This window comes from Anser anser (genome assembly GCF_964211835.1).
Source record: "Anser anser genome assembly, chromosome: 3".
Taxonomy (NCBI): Eukaryota; Metazoa; Chordata; class Aves; order Anseriformes; family Anatidae; genus Anser; species Anser anser.
In genome coordinates, this window is record NC_139722.1 from 75,490,192 (window position 1) to 75,510,938 (window position 20,747).

The following is a 20,747-nucleotide window of genomic DNA, read 5'->3' on the forward strand; positions in this document are numbered from 1 at the left end:
GTAATACATATCAGATAAATATTTAATTCATCTGAAGACCCATCTATCAAATTCATACAGTTTTATGCATTTAGTCCCCTTTGCTGTATCAATTAAGTTGACTCCCCTTCTTAGCACTGTCTACAGAGAAAGAGAGTAGAAGTTTTGTTAAAAATCAGATTTGTCTTTGACATATTTCAAAATAAAATCTCTCTATTTTTGTAAAATACTCTTCATGAATTAAAACTTTCAACACTGCTGTGAGGGACTGATGTCAGGAAATCAGATTCACAAAGCATGACCAACCAGTTACAATGAAAAGATCAAATGACAGAAGTAAATATCATGGCAACTGAAATCAATGACAAATCTTGCATTAAACCAAGCGGAGCTGCAATTTTATTCTGTTTCCAGGAAACACAAATGCATTACATCAGTTGAGATGCACTTCCCACCACAATGACTTGATTGCAGAGTCCTTTGGTAATTTATACTAGAGAAGGAAGAAGCTACTGAAAACAGCGTTGACCTCTCCCCCAGAAGCAATGTATCTTTGCCACAGTGGAACAAAGTTTTGGGAATCCAAAGAAATTAGAGCCATCGTTAATATAACCTCAGTGCTACCAAGAGAACTAATAAAGATGCAACACCCCCACCCCCCACAAAGGCTTTGGAAAGTCAAAAGAAAGATATGTAATTATCTTACTGGCTTTTCCACTACAAAATCTGTACCTACTAATACATTTTGACCTTATGATCACTTCCAGTCAAATTTGACTCAATAGTACTTGTATCAGTTGAGTTCATGAAAATCAGCAGCTACAAAGACCAGTGACTCATGAATGAGTGGCCACCGAAAGACAACAGGAGCTCTGTCCACCTTATTTGACAGCAGGGATTCCACAGAGCACAACGACTAGGCAGAAAAAAAAATGGGTGGAAGAAATGAAGAGAGAAGAAAAAGCTCCAGGAACATCTAGATGTCAGAAGGACTAGTAACCACTGACCTGCTTGGCTTTCAGAGGTTAATGGCCTCTGCCTTATTTAATTTAAACTGTTCTGTCACAGGTGCATAGATGAGCAGATTCCCAATGTTTCAGCAGAAAAACCCTGCAAAGTAGCTGAAGATATGAAGACATAAAATAGGACGGCAGTGCTTGGGTGGTACCCAAATTATGTATTGCTCCAAAAAAGAAAGCATTACAGCACTAAGATTACAGTATCTGTATTACAGTGTTTTACAAAAATAATTCATTATGACATAGCTAATTTTTTTGTTTTGTTTTTAGTACAGCGTTATTACCAAACAAGAGTGGGGTAGTAATAGCCTGATAAAAAAATAAATGTAAAAATTTCCAAAACTGAATTCAAAAGGCTCATTGAACTGTGCATCAGCTGATATTTGAGGTGATAATTCTGAAGGACTAAACCTTGATACACAGAATTTCACAGCCAAACAACATAAAAAGACGAATACCAGTAAAGGAACATATATAATGCAGCATTAAAAGATAGGAAGCCTCTGATACTCATGCTTTCACATGTAAATGAGAGTGCACATTCTGAATAACACCACAGAAAGGGATTGGTAACCATCATATAGACTGAAGATATATTACCTCATAATTACTATACAATTTTAAACATGCTCATCTATTTCTCCTTATTTTCACCTTTTACTGACACTCCTCCCAAAGGGCTAACAATCATTTTAAAGGTTAATAGCTCTAAAGTAACTTCACAAATATTTCTCAACTGAAGCAAAGATGCAGGTTTGAGTTTGATGAAAACATCTATGAAAAGCATCTTGACAGAACAGAAGTTCTCCCTCAGTATGGCATAACACCTCACTTCTTAAGCAAGAGTACTGGCTGCAGCTCAATTACCTGTGACTAGTCCAGTAACTAAAAAGAAGGAAGAAGTTATGTTGCTTCTGTAGCTAAATCAATATTAAAAGGTGAAGTAAAATAGCTGCAAATTCTAATGCTTAATACAGACAAGAGACAGAAAATGGTAAATGCCCAGAAAACTATGAATTACAAATACAGCTTAAAAGTATTCGAAGGGTATCGTCTCTTCTCTGTTTAGTCCTACATTTTTTTCTCCTCCCCATCGGCCCCTGGTAAGGTAGACCTGTTGACTTCATTTTTCTTGATGTTTCTCCCAAATACAATGCAAAACAGCGATTCTTCTATCGATGGGAATTTATCTTAGAGAAGTGGCAGCAATAGTTCTAATCAAAACTGGTCATTACATCACTTTGTGGTTTTAATACAAGCACATTTAAATTCATTTCACTGACGGCCCTGAGCTGAACAACACATCATTATAATTTTCATTCAAAGGTCCTAGTTTCCCAGTGCCTGGAACCTGGTTGTGGAAAAGGATAAACACTCACAACAGCAAATGAAGTCCTTGGAAGCCATGGCAACTTTCTGCTTGGATCACTAAAGCAATGTTGCCATTATTTCAGATTATCTCCAATTACTGATGTACCTTAAACTAGCGAATATTCTTGTACTTATGTCAAATCCCTTCTGCATTCTTCAGTAACATGCAGCTCAGCACAGGACTTCTTTATATTTAAACAAAGCTTAAGCCACTACCACTTAGTGTTTTAACAAAAGAATTTCTTCTTAATATTTTCCCAGTATAATTGGGTAGCTGTTCTTAAGTTCTCTTTTCAATTATGGTATATATAGCAGATTTCAGCTTCCTTACCATTCCTCTTTTCAGCTCCATAAGCACCAGAAGAACTGTTGTCAAACAAGAAAAACAAAAACCTCCTTTTACAAGTGCTAGGGAAGACATGTTTCTTGGCACCACAGAATGGCTAAATGCTTTCATTCAGACATAAGGTTATTAAACAAGATGCTGAACAGTGCTACAAAAGTGATTCAATACATTTTTAAAAGCACACATAGCTGAATGAAAACAAACAAAAAGTTACTCTTGCAGCCAAATCAGAAAGTAATAACCGCAACATCATCTTGTCAACAAGAATCAAGGCTTGTCACAGACAAGATCGCCATCAGCAAAAGTAGCCAGCCACATTGATGCTGGCTGTACTCACAACATAGTCATGGCTCGAGCCATCCGAGACTATTCATGTTAAGAGACCCAGAGAAAGGACATGCACTGAATGTAGACAGATTTCTGCTTTAATAAAATGTTGAGAGAGGGGAGACCATACATGAACAAGGTAAATAAGATACAAATCACGCTTACAATAAAACACAGGGTAGAACACTAAAAGTTTCAGAGTGACGTAGGAAAACAACGGTAAAAGACATGGCCTGAGATTGTTGATCGGCACTTAGTTGATCAGTGAAGATAACAGTAGACCACAAAACGTGAAGGAATACATTAAAAGGTTATCTGTAAATACATTCATTAAATACGTAATATTCAAGTTTATGTTGTTACTGAATGGAGGGGAAAAAGCAATTAAAAAAATAGTTAAGCAGAAAGAAAACATTTTTGACATTAAAAAGATAACTCATACGTTAAAAAAACCCTAAATCTTACATTTTAATGAAATCTTGTACACCACTGAAAAGATTTCTTCAAAATCAGACAATTTGCTGAGAGATATTTACATAGCAAGTTTTTCATCTACCCCAAAAGAAACCTCTCAGAGTTTAGAAATAGCTTTCCCTATAAGGATGAACATTTCCTTCTGTTGTAATCACATTCCTTCAAGCAATGAAAATCTTAAACTTACCATTCCAATTTTCTTTTTTTGATTTCTACCCCTTAGATGATGCTGCCATAGATGGATAAGCCTCCACCATTTTTCTTCAACATGAGATATGTGCTGACAACGCACACACTTCAGCCATCCTTGTTAACTGATTTTTGTCAGAAGACTTTGTCTCCTCCTTACCCTATGAGCACTCGTTTAGAAATTTCCACCACAACATTTAAGATGTCCTCCAAAGCAGCAAGTTGAAGAAAAACACTGACAAGCTAAATACTTGCAGTTAGGCAGCAAGCCATGTCCTCCAGCAATGACCCCCAATTCACTGGATGCATCTTTCATTCACGACTCTGTAGAACCTGTGGTTGAGTCCCAAGAAAAAGGTCCATAGAAACAAGGTCTGCCCTGCTGCCACAAGCTGTATAAAGCTGTACTCTGCTGTCCATATGGCTATGTCCCTATACAAGTAAATAAAATGTACCAGAGCCCGTTGTTCAGCCACGAAGTAAACGGGAATGATACAGCTTGCGTCCACGTAGATAAACACTTCTCCATACAGGATGTCAGAAGAGACAAGCACTTTCCCCACTGCCCCTTGGGAACTGTCGCCCTTTGCTTTCTCCCAGCTCTCAGGAAGACAGTTAGGCACAGGTCAGGACTGGACCAGGGAGCACACTTAAAATTAAGTAGACGGACAGGGATAGAGCTTGAGCCCATGGCCTCTCTCTGCTTGAAAGTATAAGCACTGCATATAGCTCCAACAAAAGTCCAAAAAAGGTTTGAAAGAAAAGAGCAATCTACAAGCACATTCCTACTCACAACCAGCCTACGAACGTCCCTACAGCATGCCAGACTATCCTGTTCCCTACCACAACAAGAGCTATGCCAAGAGTTGTAAGGGGAATGAGTTGTTCTCTAAACAGTCGAGACTGCAGGTCACCCATACTCTCTCTCCTCTTAAAAGCACTTCTTAAGAGGACACCTCTGGTCCTAAGACCCTCTTGTATTCATAATTATGAACTGAAGGCCACAAAGCTACAGCTAAGATGAGACTCATGAAAAGGCATTGTCCAAAGGGCAGTTCTCTCAGGAGTCTTTACCAGAGAAAACTGATGCCTGAAGAAACAGAACAGTGAGGCACATCCAGAAAAAAAAGCAATTTGCTCACAAGCATGAGACACAAGAGGCTGGCAGGATGAAACCTGAGTGTACTGGCTAAGGCAGTGCCTGTTTCGAGAACAGATTAGTTCAGTTTCCTGTTACATCAAACAGTAACTTTCATCAGTCCTACGTTCACTTAAAAAAATAGAAAAAAAACTCTACTGACATCACACTTAGGGCTGGGCAGAAAGTGGCAGATTAGGAAATACCATGAGTCACTGCAAATACAGAACACATACAGTTTTAAAACTGCTGTGCAAAATCTAGTGTTACAAAAAAAAAAAAAAGGCAACACAGCCAAAGTGAACTACACCACAACTAGAGTAAGAGCGGCGGTCTGCCTTCAAATAAACGAGACTGGGGAAAATAAGAACATTGTAAAAACGACAGGGTAAGACATAGGCAGGCTGCAGGAAGGAACAAGAGCAACACAATTCAGCAATCAAGAAGGAAACATCAGCTAAAATAAGCTGATGGGTAGACAAGGAGGAAATAATATTAAGCCGAAAAAAACAGATACAAATGAAAGAAAAAGCAAACGATGCAAAGAAAGCACAGCCAACAGAGCTATGCTCCCAGAAAGAATTCACTCTGGACAAGTTTCCAATATATCTTTATATGCATGAAAGAAAACCAAAATATAAACACACACACACACAAGCATAAAAATGATTTCTTATAAACTTAGCTGCAATGTATTAGAAAAAAAAAAAAGCACTAGTGGAATACTGCTGCACATAAATATTTTTAGGAATAGTTGAAAACAATTAGAACAAAGGGTAGCAGCTTTACCTGGTCTGGAAATAAGTAAGACATTAGAGAAGAAATATAATGAGGAAATAAAAAACAGGCAGTGAAGAAAACTAAAAAAGAACAAACGGACACATACTTATCCACCATAGTTCCAGCTCAGCATCTTATTGTCTGAACCAGCAGAACACCCCGGCGTTGCAGAAAGGCTACTAAGACACCTAGGGCAAAGAAAGTGGCATCTCTCCTAGTAATTATAAAGTTTCCCCACAGGGTGAAGCAAAGTAAACTGTATTATTAAGGTGGACATAGCAATGTTTGTCAGCAGCTAAAAATTAATGTTATTTTGAGAGTGTAGTTCAAGATGAATCAAGATAATTACAGATGCAAGCTTTCTGTATAAAGCTATTAGAACTTAGGATGAAAAAAAAAATCTTTCCTTTAGGAACCATTTCTGGCTTGACTTCAGGGGACTTTTTTCAATGCAAGTGGAAGCGTAAGAGGAAGGAAGAATGCTGGAATTATTAACAGCTGAATAAACGTTGTTAAGAGATGTACAGCTCAACTGCAGAGGAGTTTGTTGATAATACAAAAACAAGGAATCAGATCAATAAGTGCTAATGAAAGCATTAAATCTTCATATTTTCCATATGGAAGGTGGATTAACTGGTCTCATAGATCCTGACAGTCCCTTCTTCAGGTCCCAACATCCAATAAGGTCAGATTACTACCGCTGCCTTTATGTTAATGGTTTTTATTATTACTTTAATTATAAACCACCAAAGCGAGTATAAATTCTCTCAAGGCAGCAAGTACTATCAAAAAGCCTTCTCTTTTTTTGATTCTTGAGACAGAACTACTTTGAAAAGCCTCCAAGTGATACAGGAACCCCAATTCCAGTCCTATCAAGCCGTAAGATTTAGACATTTTATTGTCAACAGTCTCACTCGCACAGATTAAAACTTGCTATCAATGTCTTTTCTGAGAGAATATGAAATTTGGAAACAAAGTAAAAAAAAAAAATCTCCTTTCTGCCACCTATTACACTCAGGATTTGGGAATTTAGAAAGCTTTCTATGGTGATAAATCACTGGAAAAATGATATATAAAAATTACTTAACTCCAGACTAAAGGAGTTCCTTGTAAATATGTCGATAATACACTTTTCTGAAGTAATTCATACTCTTGCCAAGCTTTTTTCCCCTAAGAACATAATTAGCATACTTCTAAGTTGGAAGAAAGAATTCTCAGTGTGCAGTAAAGATCGATTCATCAATTTACCATGAAAATTTGGAACTTGTTAATCAGAATATCCATCTCCTCTGCAAAAACAAACACATCGTGAGCACTTTGGAATGTCAATGTGTTAACAAAATCATGACTTTGAACCTGTTACCTGCTTTTTGAACCAATTCATGTGTGCAACACATCAGTACATTGTCTGGCACAACAGAAGCCAAAGTCTTTTATTAACATCAGCCAAGCTAATAGTTCCTCCCACACTAATTATAACAGTTTGACACGAAATGGTGATGAAACAACACAAATATGCTTCTTTTTAACAAGCTTTTAAAAAGGGACCAGAAGAAGAAGAAGGGGAAGAAAAAAAAAAAAAGTCCACCTCCCAGCTGAAAGTCCTGTTTTCTCACCTTGAAGCAAATTAGGAGGAAAAAAAAAAAAGCACGTCATTTAATGGAGGAGGTCAAGCCGAGGCTTGATTTAACTCAATTGACACATTTAACCACATCAACTTGCCACATCCCACAAGAAAAGCAAGGCTGAGCTGTGAGAGGCTGCAGATGGGAAAAGACGAAGTACTGGAAGGAGCTGTCAATCAGTAGGTGGCACTCTTCGAGCTCTGCCAGTAGGAAGCCAGGTACCAGCAAAAGTGAAGACACATTGCACAGAAAAGTCTGGATCTTTAGGAGAAATATGAAAAAGAAATAATGAGCAATCCTAACCATACCTGACATCCATGGGGAATGCAATGGCTTTGTTTCAATACTATAGACAGCAATCCTTGTATCTAGTCTCCAAAGTTCCTAGGAATTATAGCTTTTGAATGCTGTAAACATTTTGGATGAATGCTGCTGTATACCAGAGTACTAAAACCAGTACTTCACAAAATTCTCTATTACATCTGCACAGTCTTATAGCCAATTATGCGGATAGAACTCAAACTGGTGAATGATAAAAAGATATTTTAATGTAATAAAAATGCAGCATAATTATTTAGATTTTGCCACAAATGTTTTTCAATGCTGTCCAGCAAGTTCATTACACATGACATAGAACATATGACTAAATCTTTTGGAACAATATATGTATTGCTACTTCTGCAATATGTACTAGTGAAAATGTAGCCCGCGCACTTAAAGATTCAATTGTTTTTAGAGTTCAAATCAATACAAGATATGATAAAAATGAAAACATTGCTCCATAAAACAGGTGTCAAATTTTCTGTTCCTCCAAATAGTCTTTCTTCATTTAACAATTATAGACTTTTTTTTTTTGTATTTTAAATACAGATTCAAGTCAATGCACATTACTGCTCATTTGATGAAGCACTAAAGGAAGAGCAGATTTAGTAACAAAGTTTGAGTACAGGTACTTGTAATTGAAACAGCCAGCAGAGGGAGTATAAAAACGAAACAAAAAAATGCAAATGCTTTTTTATCTTTTTATATTTTGTTTTACTTACAATGTTAGGTTTCTTTTAGAATAATGCAAAAAGCACAAAACAAAAATATTTAAAAATGTATCATATTAAAGCATTAAACATAATGACTAGAAACGATAACATGTTTCAAAGTAGCACTAAAAATTTTTGCTCATATTAGCTCTGCCAAGCTGAATGACAATTTTAAATCACAGACAGGGTTAAATATCGATCAAAAAGCTGCATAAGCCAGTTCCAAGTTGTAAACCCAGAGACAAAAAGACTCTCATTCTTAGTTTATGAATCCAAAACCAAATTCATGCTTCAAGAATTGAGAGAATAGAAGGTATGATGTATTTGTATTAGAATGCAGCACAAAATCTTAGAAGTGAACAAAAAGGTACTGTTGTACTGATCTGTACAACAGAAGGATTTTATAGAGATTAAGCCAAGTACATGCCCCAGATCATACGTGGAAATGAGCATTTGTATGATTGTTTCAAAAGCCACAAAGTCACATATATGCTGATATAAACACCCGTCTTTACACTTTCAGATTCTCACCATATCCGGCTTAAACACCAACCAAAGGAGGAAGGACATGAACAGGGGTGACTGAAGCCATCAGCTCCAGTTTAAAAACTTAAGTTTAAGAACTTCGGATGATCTGCCGCCCTACTCTCAAAAGGGACAGAGACACCATCTCCCAAAGCATTTGCACTGTGCATAATTATTCCTTCCATGGTCCTTCTGAAACAAGGGACAAGCTTACTGAACTAACTAGAAAGGCTTTACCTACTTTCTTAAGGCCTACGAGCACTATGTGCCTGTAAGCCACGAAGCAAATGTAGACAGCAGAGCTGAGGAGGCAAAGGGACTGTGGATTAGTTATTTCAAAAGTAAACTGTGTGCTTTATAGGTATTTTTACAAATGGTTGCTTAACTCAGACAAACACTCCTTCACTGTTAACTGGGTGCATTCCCTTTCTATGCTGTAAGCTTGTTCCCTCTTTCTCTCAGAACAGAACAGTAGCGCTTCTGAGCAGGATGCATGGTGGGACTATACAATAATGCAAACCAGGGTATTACGATGCCCCTGTCCTGATAGGAACTGTTGAATGACACCACTTATCATCATAACTGCACACAGCTTTGGCCACAATTCTGTTTCTCTAACCAAGGTGGAGCCAGAATCCCTGGGGTGAAAACCAGGGATAATTCTGTTTTCTACATTAGCACCTACATGTTAAGGATGGTTTAAGTGCAAAAGCAAACTCTGTCCACCTGTATGCGTGAGATTCATTGCTGAAGATCAGCAAGTTTTACAAGACCCTGACTGCAAGTAATGAAGAGACAGACCAGAAGAAAAAAAAAAAGAAAAAAAAAGAGAGAAAGTCAAGACAAGATTAACTTTCCCACCATCACAGGTGATGGGAATACTTCTAACTTTATTTAAACCTTAATTATTATTTTCTCCCACAATTACAGATCTTATTGCATCTACTTTTTGTTATCTGAAAGTCTTGACATCTGTCACATGTAGGTGCAGGATAAACTTGCCGCATCACAGAAAGAGCAGATAAAACAACTCCACATAAAATATCCATACACTGGTAAAACTCGCACCAAGCAGAAAGCTCCCACACTGTAAAATATTCATATCTGATTTATGGGACACGGATGAAATATACTACACATGCACAGCTTGAGAGACCTCTCGTGTAGAAGGAACATGGGACATTCCCCTGCAGGTAAGACATTTCACAAGAACCTGGAATGCCTGGCAATGGGCAGTATCTTAAAAACATCAGAACACCAACAGAGAATTGATCCAGGATGGTAGATATTATACATTTCGCAAAACACTATGTTATGCAGCAAGTTACAGATTTAAAAAAATTCAGAACACACGCCATACGCAGTCCATATAAGCCTCTTCAGTCCAGTGCTTTAATCAGAGTCTTAAAAATAGTCAAATATGGAACAAACTGAATATTGCAGGATCTAACCTTTCAATAAAATCAGTAACTTCTAACAAAATCCTGATAGGAGTGCATACACATCAAAAGAGGTCAGACAAGAAGAACACATCTTCAGCAATTTCATTGATTTTTGGTCTTGAAGATTCTGTTTGGTGACTTTTAAGTCTCTCACCCAAAGAGTGCATCTCAATTCTCTTCCCTACAGAACTCACCAGTTTCCCTCTGTAAAAAAATATTTAGACTTTTTTGTCTTGAGCGTCAAAGACTGTATGTATGTATATGTGTATGATTTAGAACTTAAAATACAATTCAAGAAACAAAGCCCATGAGATGCAGCACATAACCTTCATTATCCTATATCATCTCACCCTCTTAAGCACAATAATTATTTTCCTGCCATACTGTAAGCAGGACTGCGTGCAGTACTCAAAACAGTTGGATGAGTGGTCTTTGCAATAGCCACATCATAACCAAATAAAAGAGCATCTTGTTTGACTTCCCTCTGCTCCTCTTTCTTCAGCCTGGTTTCCAAGGGAAATCAGATTTATGCAAACACTTGGGGGGGTGGGGAGGGCTGGGGAGCACTGTACAGATATGTATGCATGCACACACGTGGATGTCTGTCTGCCTGACCTCACTAATACTTTTTGAGCCCATTGGCCAGTTTCAACCACATTCAAGAGAGGAGTCGAGATATCACGCATTTAGGTTCTTGAAAGTTTCATGAGAGCAGGCTGCAGAGCACAGAAAAGTGTCTCCCCAGAGAGACAGGCTGCATGTCTTATTAGATGTCAGAAAACTCTCAGGGAAAAGAACCATTCTGCCCCTTTCCTGCCTGCAGGAAAATCTTCAAAGGTCACAACCAGTCAAAGATGACCAAGTTTCTTCCGTTCAAGTGTTCACAAAATAGCTTAAATTGAATTCATCGTTCCTTTTAAAATGTTGTTTTGAATAAAGCTGATGTTTTCCATGCTTTCTTTCTCTTGGTCTAGCTTAAGAGAGAACTGCCCTATATGACACATGTCCCCCAGCTCGCTCGCTTGCTCCCAAGTCTACTTATTTTAAAGCATCAGAGTTGTGCTACTTGCACGACTAGTGCTCCACTCCTCTCAAACATGGAGAAAATAAAAACTAGAAAAGCTTAAGAATCTCTTCAGGCCTTAAAACTGAGCAAGTATATGGTTCTGTAGCATAATGAAATATTGCATGAAGTTTCAAAAGGACAATGGAACATGTATATAGTGGTCTTTATACACCTCTACCATATAACAGAACAAGTACTACCACGCTTGATAAAGAGAACTGTTGGGCAATAAGAAGGTTTCAGCTGACATCTCTATAGCTCTTCTCACATCCTCCAGAAATACATACACGCGTGAACTAAATACTATGTACCTGTATCTGAAAAGCTACCCAACAAAAGTGAAAGTGCGCCAAGATACCAAATTACGAGTTCAGGGACACCTTAAGGCATAAATCTGTGACTTAAGAGATAGTCGGGAGAAAAAAAAAAAAAAAGAAAAAGAAAAAAAAAGTCACACCAGCCACAGCTGGTGGAAGCCACCCTAAAACCGTACCGCTAGGCGACCGGCGGTGTCCGATGAAGCAGCGTTTCATCCCGAAAGCCCCGTGTGCCCCGAAGCACTTCGCTCCCGCGGCTCCGCCGTAGACCGGGGACCCCGAGACTAGGGCCGAGGGGAGGCGCCCCCCCGAGATACCCCCCGAACGGCGATCGTCGGCCCCGGCGAGGCTCGGGGCGCTCCGGCGGCACACGGCGAGAGCGGCCGTGCCCCGGCGGTGACGCCTCCCCCGGCGGCCCCGCAGCGCAGCCCCGGCCGAGGAAAGGGGCAGCCGGTGGCGAGGCCGGCTGGGGAGCCCCGAGCCCCCCGCGTGTGGCAGACCCGCCGGGAGGTGCGGGAGGATGCGCGGCGCTGCGCCCCGCTCGGTCCTCCTCCTCCTCGTCCTCCTCAGCCGCTTTTCTGCCGGCTGCCGAGACCGCGAGGCTTCCTCGCCGCCCCTCGGAGCGAGCGGGGGGGGCAGCCTCCGCTCCCCCGGTGCCGTTGGCGAGGGAATTGAGCAGCACCAGGTAGCAGGCTGCTGACACGCACACCCGCGGCGTTACGGAGCGATGCGGAGACGGCCGCCACAAAGCGCTCGGGCACGCCGAGCATCCCCTTTGTCCGTGCATCCTCGCCGCTCCTCCATGCGTCCACGCACGCCCCGCGCACGCAGCCCCTTTGTGTGTTCGCCTCCCCCCCGCTCACAAAGAAAGCGATGCCCTTGCCTTTCCTCGCCGCATGCACCCAGCCTCGGACACGGCCCTTCGCATCCCCCCATCCTCTCCGCCGGGCGGTACCTACTTGGGTTCAAGAAACAGTCCGTAAACCTCCTAAAGCAGCTGGCAGAATTAGATCCATCTTCCATGTCTGGCCCTAGGAGCAGGGGAGCCGAGGAGGAGGAGAAGAAGAAGGCGCCTCTCTGCCGCTGCTGCCGCCTCGGAGTCCCGCTCCTGCCGGGGCCGTCGCCTCCTCGGATCCCGTCGCCGCGGGCTGCTGCCGCTGCAGCCCCGAGGGAATCGCAGGACCACGGGCGAGAGGCGGCCGGGGGGAGGAGGAGCCGGGAGTGGTGCTGCCGGGGGCCGCCGGCCGTGGAGCGGAGCAGCAAGCCCTGGATGGAGGAAGAAGAGAAGAGTCTCCTCCTGCCGCTGCCGCCTGGATGGGCGATCAAGTGAGCTGCTGCTGCCGCTGCTCCGCCAACATCTCTTCCTCCTCCTCCTCCTCCCCTCCCTTGGAGACTCGTGAGGTTAAAGGAAGACGAGGAGGGGAAACGAGGAGGCGGCGGCAAGAAGTAAAAAGAAGATGGAGAAGCGGAGGAGAAGGAGGGGATTGGAGCGAGGAAAGGAGCCGCCGCCGCTCTGGGGACGATGCCGGCGGAGGCGGCGGAGGAGGCTGTCCCTGCAGCGCGGCTCCCGCTGCTGCTGCTGGTTGTTAGGAGGAGAGAGAGGGAGCTGCAGGCAGCCGAGCCGCCTCCGGGAGCGGGGGGAGGAGGAGGAGACCCGCCGCTGCCTCCACCTCCGCCGCTCTGGCCATGGGAGTGGAGCGGGCGGCTGCCGGAGCCGGGCTTTTCCCCGGGTGCCGCAGCCAGGGGGGCCGAGGGGCGGGCTAAGAGCCGCTTCTCCGGGTTGGACATGCTTCCGCTCTTCCCTCCCTTTCGCCGTAGTTTAAGGCAGGACGTCTAGCAGAGACACCGGAGTAGGCAGAGAGGGGAAGCCGCGCAAGGACGGAGCAAAACGAGAGGCGACCGCGGTCCGGTCCTTCGCTCCCTCCGGCAGCCCCCGGCCAGCACCGCCCGTGCACCCCGGCCCCCTCCGTCCCGAAATCCTCACATTCCCGGTCCCCCTTTAGGCCGGAGGGGGACGCGGCGCTACCGACCGCCGAGCGGCTCCGATCCCCTTTTAAAGTCCGCTTCTCCTCGTGCTCCCGCCTCGCCTTCACAGCGAGAAAACGCTAACAAGCTGTATTTTCTTCCAGCAACGCAAATATTGCCCCGTATGTGCGTGCGCGTCTGCAAAGAGGCAGATAAAATCACTGCAGTGCCGCTTCCAATACCGAGCCCGGCCGCCAGAAAACGCCCACTGGCGGAGCGATCGCTTCCCAAGCTGCCTCCCTTCCTCCCGCTCCCAGCCGCACACCCAGGAGCCACGGCACAGCGCTTACCTAAAGGGAACGCAGGCAGAGACGCGAGGAAAAGACACTCCCTATGCGGCCTCGGTACCCGAAGCGGCGATTTCCAGCCGCCCCGGGCGAAAGGCGGGCGCCCTGCGGCGCCTGGCACGAAGCCGCCGGGGAGCGAACCCCGGGTGCCCGCGGAGCATCGCCCCCCGCTCCCCGGGGACAGGCTCGGGCCGCTCCCCCCGACGCCCCACACCGCACGCCTGTGCCCTGGCCCCCTCCCGCTCTCCACCGGGAGCCGGCAGCCCCCAGCCCCGTGTCTCTCAGCCCCCCGAGCCGCCCCCCTCAGCTCCCCGCCGTCTACCCGGGAGCCGGCCCCTGGGGCTGCAGCACCCCCGTGCCTTGACCCCGCTCCCCGGCGCCCGGTGCCTGCCGCTCCGGAGCAGGCCCTGGCGAGCCGCCCGCCCGGAGGGGTCCCGGGACGCCGCGGGAGCCGCCCGCCCGCCCGCCGTGCCGTCCCGACAGGACCGGGACGGGGATGGGGACGGGGACAGGGACCGGGAAGGGGCCGCCCAGCACTGCCCGGGGCCGCCCCGGTTCAGCCCTCCCGGGCCGGTAGCGCGGAGCCCCGGCCGCGCTCAGGCGTCCCGCAGGCGGCACCCCCGGGAGAGGCCGGCCCCAGGGCAAGCCGGGGGGGACCCCGAAACGGAGCGGGGCCGAGGGCAGCGCTCGGAGCCCCCGCGGCGCAGATTTCGTTGTCGCCCTGAACCCGCTGAGCGCCAGGCGCAGCTGAGGGGAGACGGAGCTCGGAGCCCGGCGGAGGTGCGCTCAGACCGGCCGCCCCCGGGCTGGGCCGAGGGGGCGACGCGGGGAGCAGAAGAGGTGCCACGGGGAGCAGAGGATGCCACACGGGAAGCCGGCAGCCCGCTAACGGGGCTCCCCCTTGCCCGCCCCGCTACCCGGCGGCGGCGCTCACCTGTGCGCCCCGCCCGGCCGGGGCTCTCCCTCCATCCCTCCCTCTTCTCCCTCCCTCCCTCCCCGCCCGCCGCAGGTGCGTTCCCCTCGCAGGTGTTCCTCTCCCCGGCTGTCTCCGGCAGAGCTCCGTTTCCCCGCGCCCCCCGCCATCCCGGCTCCGCTCCGCTCCCGAGAGCCCCCGCCGCCCTCCCGACCCGGGGCAGGAGGGTCCCGTCTCCGCTCCTCGCCCCTGCTTCAGGCACGCCACCAACCTGTGCTTCTCGTCTCGATTTCAAAGTCTTGCCGCGGTTTAGCCGCACGGTTTCAGGACTCCTGTTAGCGTTCGAAAACGGACGAGTTTCCACGTCGGGGGGCAGATATGCGATATGGCCATCCGGCAGCACGCGGCATAAGGTGTTCCTCTACAAATAATAACGCTTTCAAATTAAATCGTGTGTGCAGCTCGCTGAACGTTAGCTGCCAGCGGGAGACAATCCCCGGAGTTCGCAAAGGGGTTCGAACGCCAAACCAGATTAAAGATTCATTTAAAAAGAAAAAAAACAGAGCGAAACGACTCACAGAGGGGCAGGTTTTACTGAGCTGCTTTCATCTGTATGGTTCTTGAAACCTGCTGCTGCTTAAAAATCCTGAACCGAAATACAGAAAGATGCATCTGCTTCTGCGATGCATTTTCCTGCAGTATACTTGACTTTATCAGTACAGTTTAACAACTTCAATTTCGGGTACCTATTCGTGCGAGGTGCTTTTATTTCTTTAAAACCAGCCATTATTTACCTGCTTTGCACAGACAGCTTTCCTCTCGGAACTGCTGGAGGATGACAGGGGAGCCAGCAACTATTTAAATTCTCTGAGAAAAAAGGCTTAGCGAATGGAAACAAAACTTTAGTGAATTGTGCTTAGTTGTTGCAGTCCGTTTGCTTAGCAATTAACAAATTGTATTTTGTTAGTATTAGAAAATCTGTAATGCCAAATTATTGAAATTGGGAGGGAGAATGAAATTGAAATGACTGAGCATTCACCTGAAAAAGTGAAAGGTGCTCCTTTACACAGATTAGTCCCAAATTGTTCTTCTGTCAATACCAAATTACTGAAACTACATTGTCAATTTATAATTGTAGAAATCTTGTTTGACTATGCTAATTTATGCTGAATTCCTCTATTGTTGGTCATCCAAACTACAGTTGTTCAAATATCACTGCCTGAAACTGGATATCTGAGTATTTATATAAGGAATGTGAATTTTGCATACATAAATATGCATGTGCATATTCAACAAAGTAGGCAAAATACATTTTGATTTGTAAGAAATCAAATCTTTTAGACAAACAGCTTTCAGGTTAAGGGTTATTTGCAAACTGTTCATTTGATTATTATTCATTAGCCATTGGCAATACATACCTGATTGGTCACCTGCTTCTCGGCAAGGCAGGCAAAAGCAATTATAGAAGAAACATTGGATGACAATGAAAATTAAATTTCAAGATAAATACATATGGATTTGTAAAATATACTGATTTGCAGACAGTCAAATATGTTTGGTTTTCATCTAAATATTTGGGAATAAATTAGTAATGAATCGTATTTGCTTGTTCCCCCGTTCCCCCATATATCTGTAAATCTGAGTTTTCATTGTTCAGAGCATAACAATTTGCATTGCTAGAGCAACGATGCCACTGATGCAGCTGTAGTACTAACCATGCATCCACTTCGTTTGCCAGAGAAGTCTCAGCGACTCCAATAGGAAGTTTTGATCTGGAACAGTAAGGTTTGCTATATCATCCCATAAAAGGATTTTTTAAACTCTGAAACACAAATAAATGCAAATTAGAACACTCTCATGCATCCACTTGCATTAGATGCAAGGGCTCTGTTATCAATGTGTTGTGTCAGGGGAACTATGGGCAAAAATCTTTGGTTGTATTTGCATGTTTAAATGCAATTGCACAAAAGTTTGGAAGCTGGAGCTCCCACTGAGGCTGTCAGTCTTTTTAGCGCACATTGTACTTACAGGAAAAGGCCTGTTTAGAAAGCAGCAAATAAGTCTGTTTGGCAATAATTTGGCAATATTAATCAAAATACTTACAGGAAAACATTGTTATAATTCAATTTGATTATTTTCCCATTTTTTTTTGGGGGGGGGGGGGGGGGTATTAAATCCAGCTTAAAAACAAACACTTATTCCTTCCAGAGCTGTCTGCTACATTTCACCAATGACAGTGACTCATCTTTTATCTGGTCCCACTCTTTTGCCTCGTAAATTACCTTATCTCACTCATCATCCTTACATTCTTAGAGCCCCCTCTATGATGCATGATCAATTCCTTGGAAGGAAAAAAAGAAATGGGATAAGACACATGATGGGGAAAGACAGTTCAGAAAGATCCAGGGTGGCAGCAGTACAGGAGCTGACTGAACCAGCCACCTGAAGGTGGGTGAGGCAGGAGCAGCAGCAATGAAATACACAGAAGGCAACCTGCTGGAAAGGTGGGAGGGCTGCAAATTGGGGAGGGAGCAAAGGATAAATGCAGCTAAAACCCAAGCCAGGGTTGAGTAAAGAGAGCCCCAAATTAAATCCCTTATGGAAAAGTCCTGTGCAAGTTAATAAAAATAACTGCATTTTTTCCTAGGTATTTTCAGCTAAATGATCTTACAGAATCTAGTAATTATTACCCAGCTACTGAATTGCTGTCACAAATGAGAAACCTACAGGAAAGACATTGTTCCCTAGTCTTATTCTGTAAACCTTTAGAGCAATTTATACAGAACCTTATTTCACAGGGGATTGTTTTTACAAAGGATTCTTCTCAAACATTATACGCATGCAAGGAGTAAACTTGTTTAAAGGCTATGTGTCAGTTGTTTTCTCTGATTCCTACCAGCACTTATATAAGTCACTGCTTTTCCACAAGGATATTAACTGAGTGCTGACACCATGCAAACGTGCGCTCATGCTGCTGTGCGTGCCAGCAGCCATCTTGGGAGTGCTTTGTGGAGTTGGGAATTACCTAGTCCAGAAGCAAAAGAAATACTCTGAGATCCAACATGAACTGCAATTCGTTCAGCAAATCAAAACAACACAGTTTTTAAGACGTCCAGGTCTGTTTGGAGATAACTGACATATAGAAAAAGAAAAAACGAAAAGTAAATATATTGTTTACTTTCAGTAGTTTGTTCAGCTCTGCTTACGTTGCTTCATTTTCTGCTCTGCAAGGTGGCAACTGAAAGGTTATACAGCTAGAACCATAAGTAATACAAGTTTCTCTACAAGTGACACAGTATGTGATGTAGGAGGGTTAGTACCTCAGTTATTAAAGCTGTGAAGACCATGTCTTTTCCTGGCATATTTTTTCCTTTTAGAAACAATCAAAACTATGCAAAATTTTCAGTATTTTTTTTTTTTAGAGAAAAAAAATACAAGTCTTTATGGAGAAAAAAAAATGGTACTTCATGTGCAAGGATATTTTAATCTGAAAATTTTCAGGTAGATATAATGCTACATATTATATTGTTAGGAAATGCAGAAGATTAATTTAAAAAGAAATAAAAATCTAGTGTTAGCTTTGTCCATCCTGCACAAAGAATGCATTGTACTGTGGATTTGTTTCCTTTACAAGACTACATGAGTAGCTAAAGAAAGCCATCTTGCCATCTACAATCTTGTGCTGTCCAATGCAGTACAAAGATCAGATATTTATGGGTTTTATTATAGGCTGTTCAGTAAAGCAAACAGTTGTTTAAACTACTTTGTTAAAGCACAAGGAAAAAAAAGAAAAACAAAAGCATTTTCTAAATAAATTAAAACTTCAACAGTAGCTATCTTTACAGATGCTTTACAGATAAACCAAAAGCACTGTAAACAGTATAAGCTTTTTGCTATAAAGAACATCTTTTGAACCACGTCTAGCACAACAGGATACTGGCTTGGGACCAGGGACTCTTAGGTAGTAATGAAATACAAGCAGCAAACAACATAACAGTTGGCGTGGTAGGCAACATCACTTTGTTACCTAACACTAGCAGAATAACAAATTTTATTGCAATGAAAATAAATAAGGTTATCAGGATTTTTGTAATTTTCTATTTCCATATAGAAATCTTCTAGAGTTAACGTATGACTGAAGAACATTGTTATAATTTCCAATCTGCTAGAGAAAGAAGTTATTTCAGTTATCTGCTTAATTAGTACATACAAATTCTAGCCTTTACATGAATTAAAGTTGCTTTAGACTTTCTTGTTAAGTAACAAACTTAAGAAAAATCCAAAACAAATAAAATGTTAATAATGCACTATCTTTTACTCCCCCCACTTTGAGATGTGCTAGCACGTAACATAGACCAGACGCTGCTATTGTTGCAATAGGGATGCCAACGTTCCCACATAGCCCTGTCTTGAAACTCCCCTCTTCATCTTCCCCAAAATTTCCAACCTCTAAAAATAAGCAGACTTTTCCCTGACACAGTTTGCACAGTTCACAAGAAATCCTACTGCCCCGTCATTGGCAAACTGATAGAACTTGTAGTATCAGCAATAAGCTTAAGAGTAAGGCTTTGTTCTAGCCCAAACCTACAGCTGACTCCTCTTTGATATTAACAGCAGGTGCAAAAATAAATGAATAGACTGAGCCCAGACTTTAGAATTACCTACAGAGAGAAGCAAAATTTATGTTGAATTCAAGTACCCTGTTGTGAGCATCACTCAGAGGGAAGCAAGTTTCTTTTTAGAACAACAGTTCCTCCTTTTCATTTAAATTTCCCCTTTGTTTTCCACTTTCTGACAAATCCCATTTCTCTCAGTAACTAAGGTGTTCCCTTCTGGGAAGAACAGGACTATTGCTCCCTCCCCATCTGTTAAAAAGGTCAATCCTGGAACTGTGTCTGCTGATAGTTAAATGTAGTCATTACCCTTCAGAGTTAACACTCTGATGAGACAAAAAGTACGAAGAAATGCATACTTCTAGAAACCCTGGGCTATTTAACTTGTTTTCTAAAGCATTTTTGTTTCAATCCTTGCCCTGTTTCTTGGTAGAAACATACCCTTGCCATCCTGAAAACTAGAGCCCTTGACTTTGAAATGAAAGCTTGGATTCCTCAAGTTTGTGGTGCAGCCCACAGCTCTCCAGTGTGCACTCAGGCTGATGGCACTGTAACATGCATTCATCCAACACTACAGTCAGACTAGTAACATTGAGAAAAGTTTAGTCTTTAAGTAACTTTTATCTGTCTCATCCTCATTTTAACAATCAACAAATTCAACCCAACTTACCTCCCTACAGCAGCACACATGAAAACATTGTGAATATATCCCTGCTGTCTTTATAGCCCAACCTAGGACATACTTCCTATCCTTTTCTTTCCTGTTGTTACACCTGTAGGTTCTCTCTGTCACTCTTCTTTTTCTTTCTCTCTCAAAAACACAGAGCCAGTATTTCTCTAGCTGCAGAATCACTATAATGGTAGAGATTTCCTTTGGAAAATGTTTTAAGATCAACATGAAAAATAAAACAAAACAAAAACATGAAACCATGTAGAAAGCTGGGGTATTACTGCCATTATCCCTGAACAAATACTGTCTCACACGTGCAATCCCAGACCACTGCAGACAAGCTTTATTTGATTCAATACAATTCTCCTCCAGAAAAAGACACCACTGCCATGCACTTTTATTCATTCTCTTTTATCTGCTTGTCTACTTATTCCCCATTATCTCCTTTGCCATGATCCAGCAGATCCTTTTACTCTGAGAGATTTCTATTCCCTGTGCAAGGACCCTCACTCCAGTTCACCATTTCTCCCCACAGTTCCACATCTCAGCAAACAAATTTCACGCTGGCAGCTCTTCACCTGCCTTCTTTTTGTGGCTTCCCAAGTCT

The 20,747-nt window shown here is 43.3% G+C and overlaps 1 protein-coding gene and 1 long non-coding RNA gene across 7 annotated transcripts in view; one reads left to right on the forward strand and one right to left on the reverse strand.

Annotated features, from left to right (window-relative positions):
* LOC310897400 overlaps window positions 1-11,755 on the forward strand; it is a 36,120-nt gene extending 24,365 nt beyond the window's left edge. Inside the window, exons 1-2 of the long non-coding RNA XR_014582314.1 lie at window positions 1-7,466; window positions 8,806-11,755. The exon at window positions 1-7,466 is cut by the window's left edge and continues 24,365 nt beyond it. This is a non-coding gene — a long non-coding RNA (uncharacterized lncRNA). The remainder of the gene's footprint in view (window positions 7,467-8,805) is intronic.
* Window positions 1-17,989, reverse strand: part of PDE10A (phosphodiesterase 10A) — a 191,394-nt gene extending 173,405 nt beyond the window's left edge. The window contains exons 1-4 of one of the 6 annotated variants that reach the window (XM_083830998.1): window positions 17,883-17,989; window positions 16,573-16,679; window positions 15,129-15,278; window positions 12,592-12,898 (exon numbers count right to left, since the gene is read on the reverse strand). In XM_083830998.1, coding sequence (XP_083687124.1) covers window positions 12,592-12,898; window positions 15,129-15,278; window positions 16,573-16,575 — 460 coding nt within the window. In that variant the 5' untranslated portion in view covers window positions 16,576-16,679; window positions 17,883-17,989. The other 5 variants (XM_083830994.1, XM_083830997.1, XM_083830996.1 and 2 more) reach the window with 5 other exon arrangements.
* Between the last annotated feature and the right edge of the window lie 2,758 nt (window positions 17,990-20,747).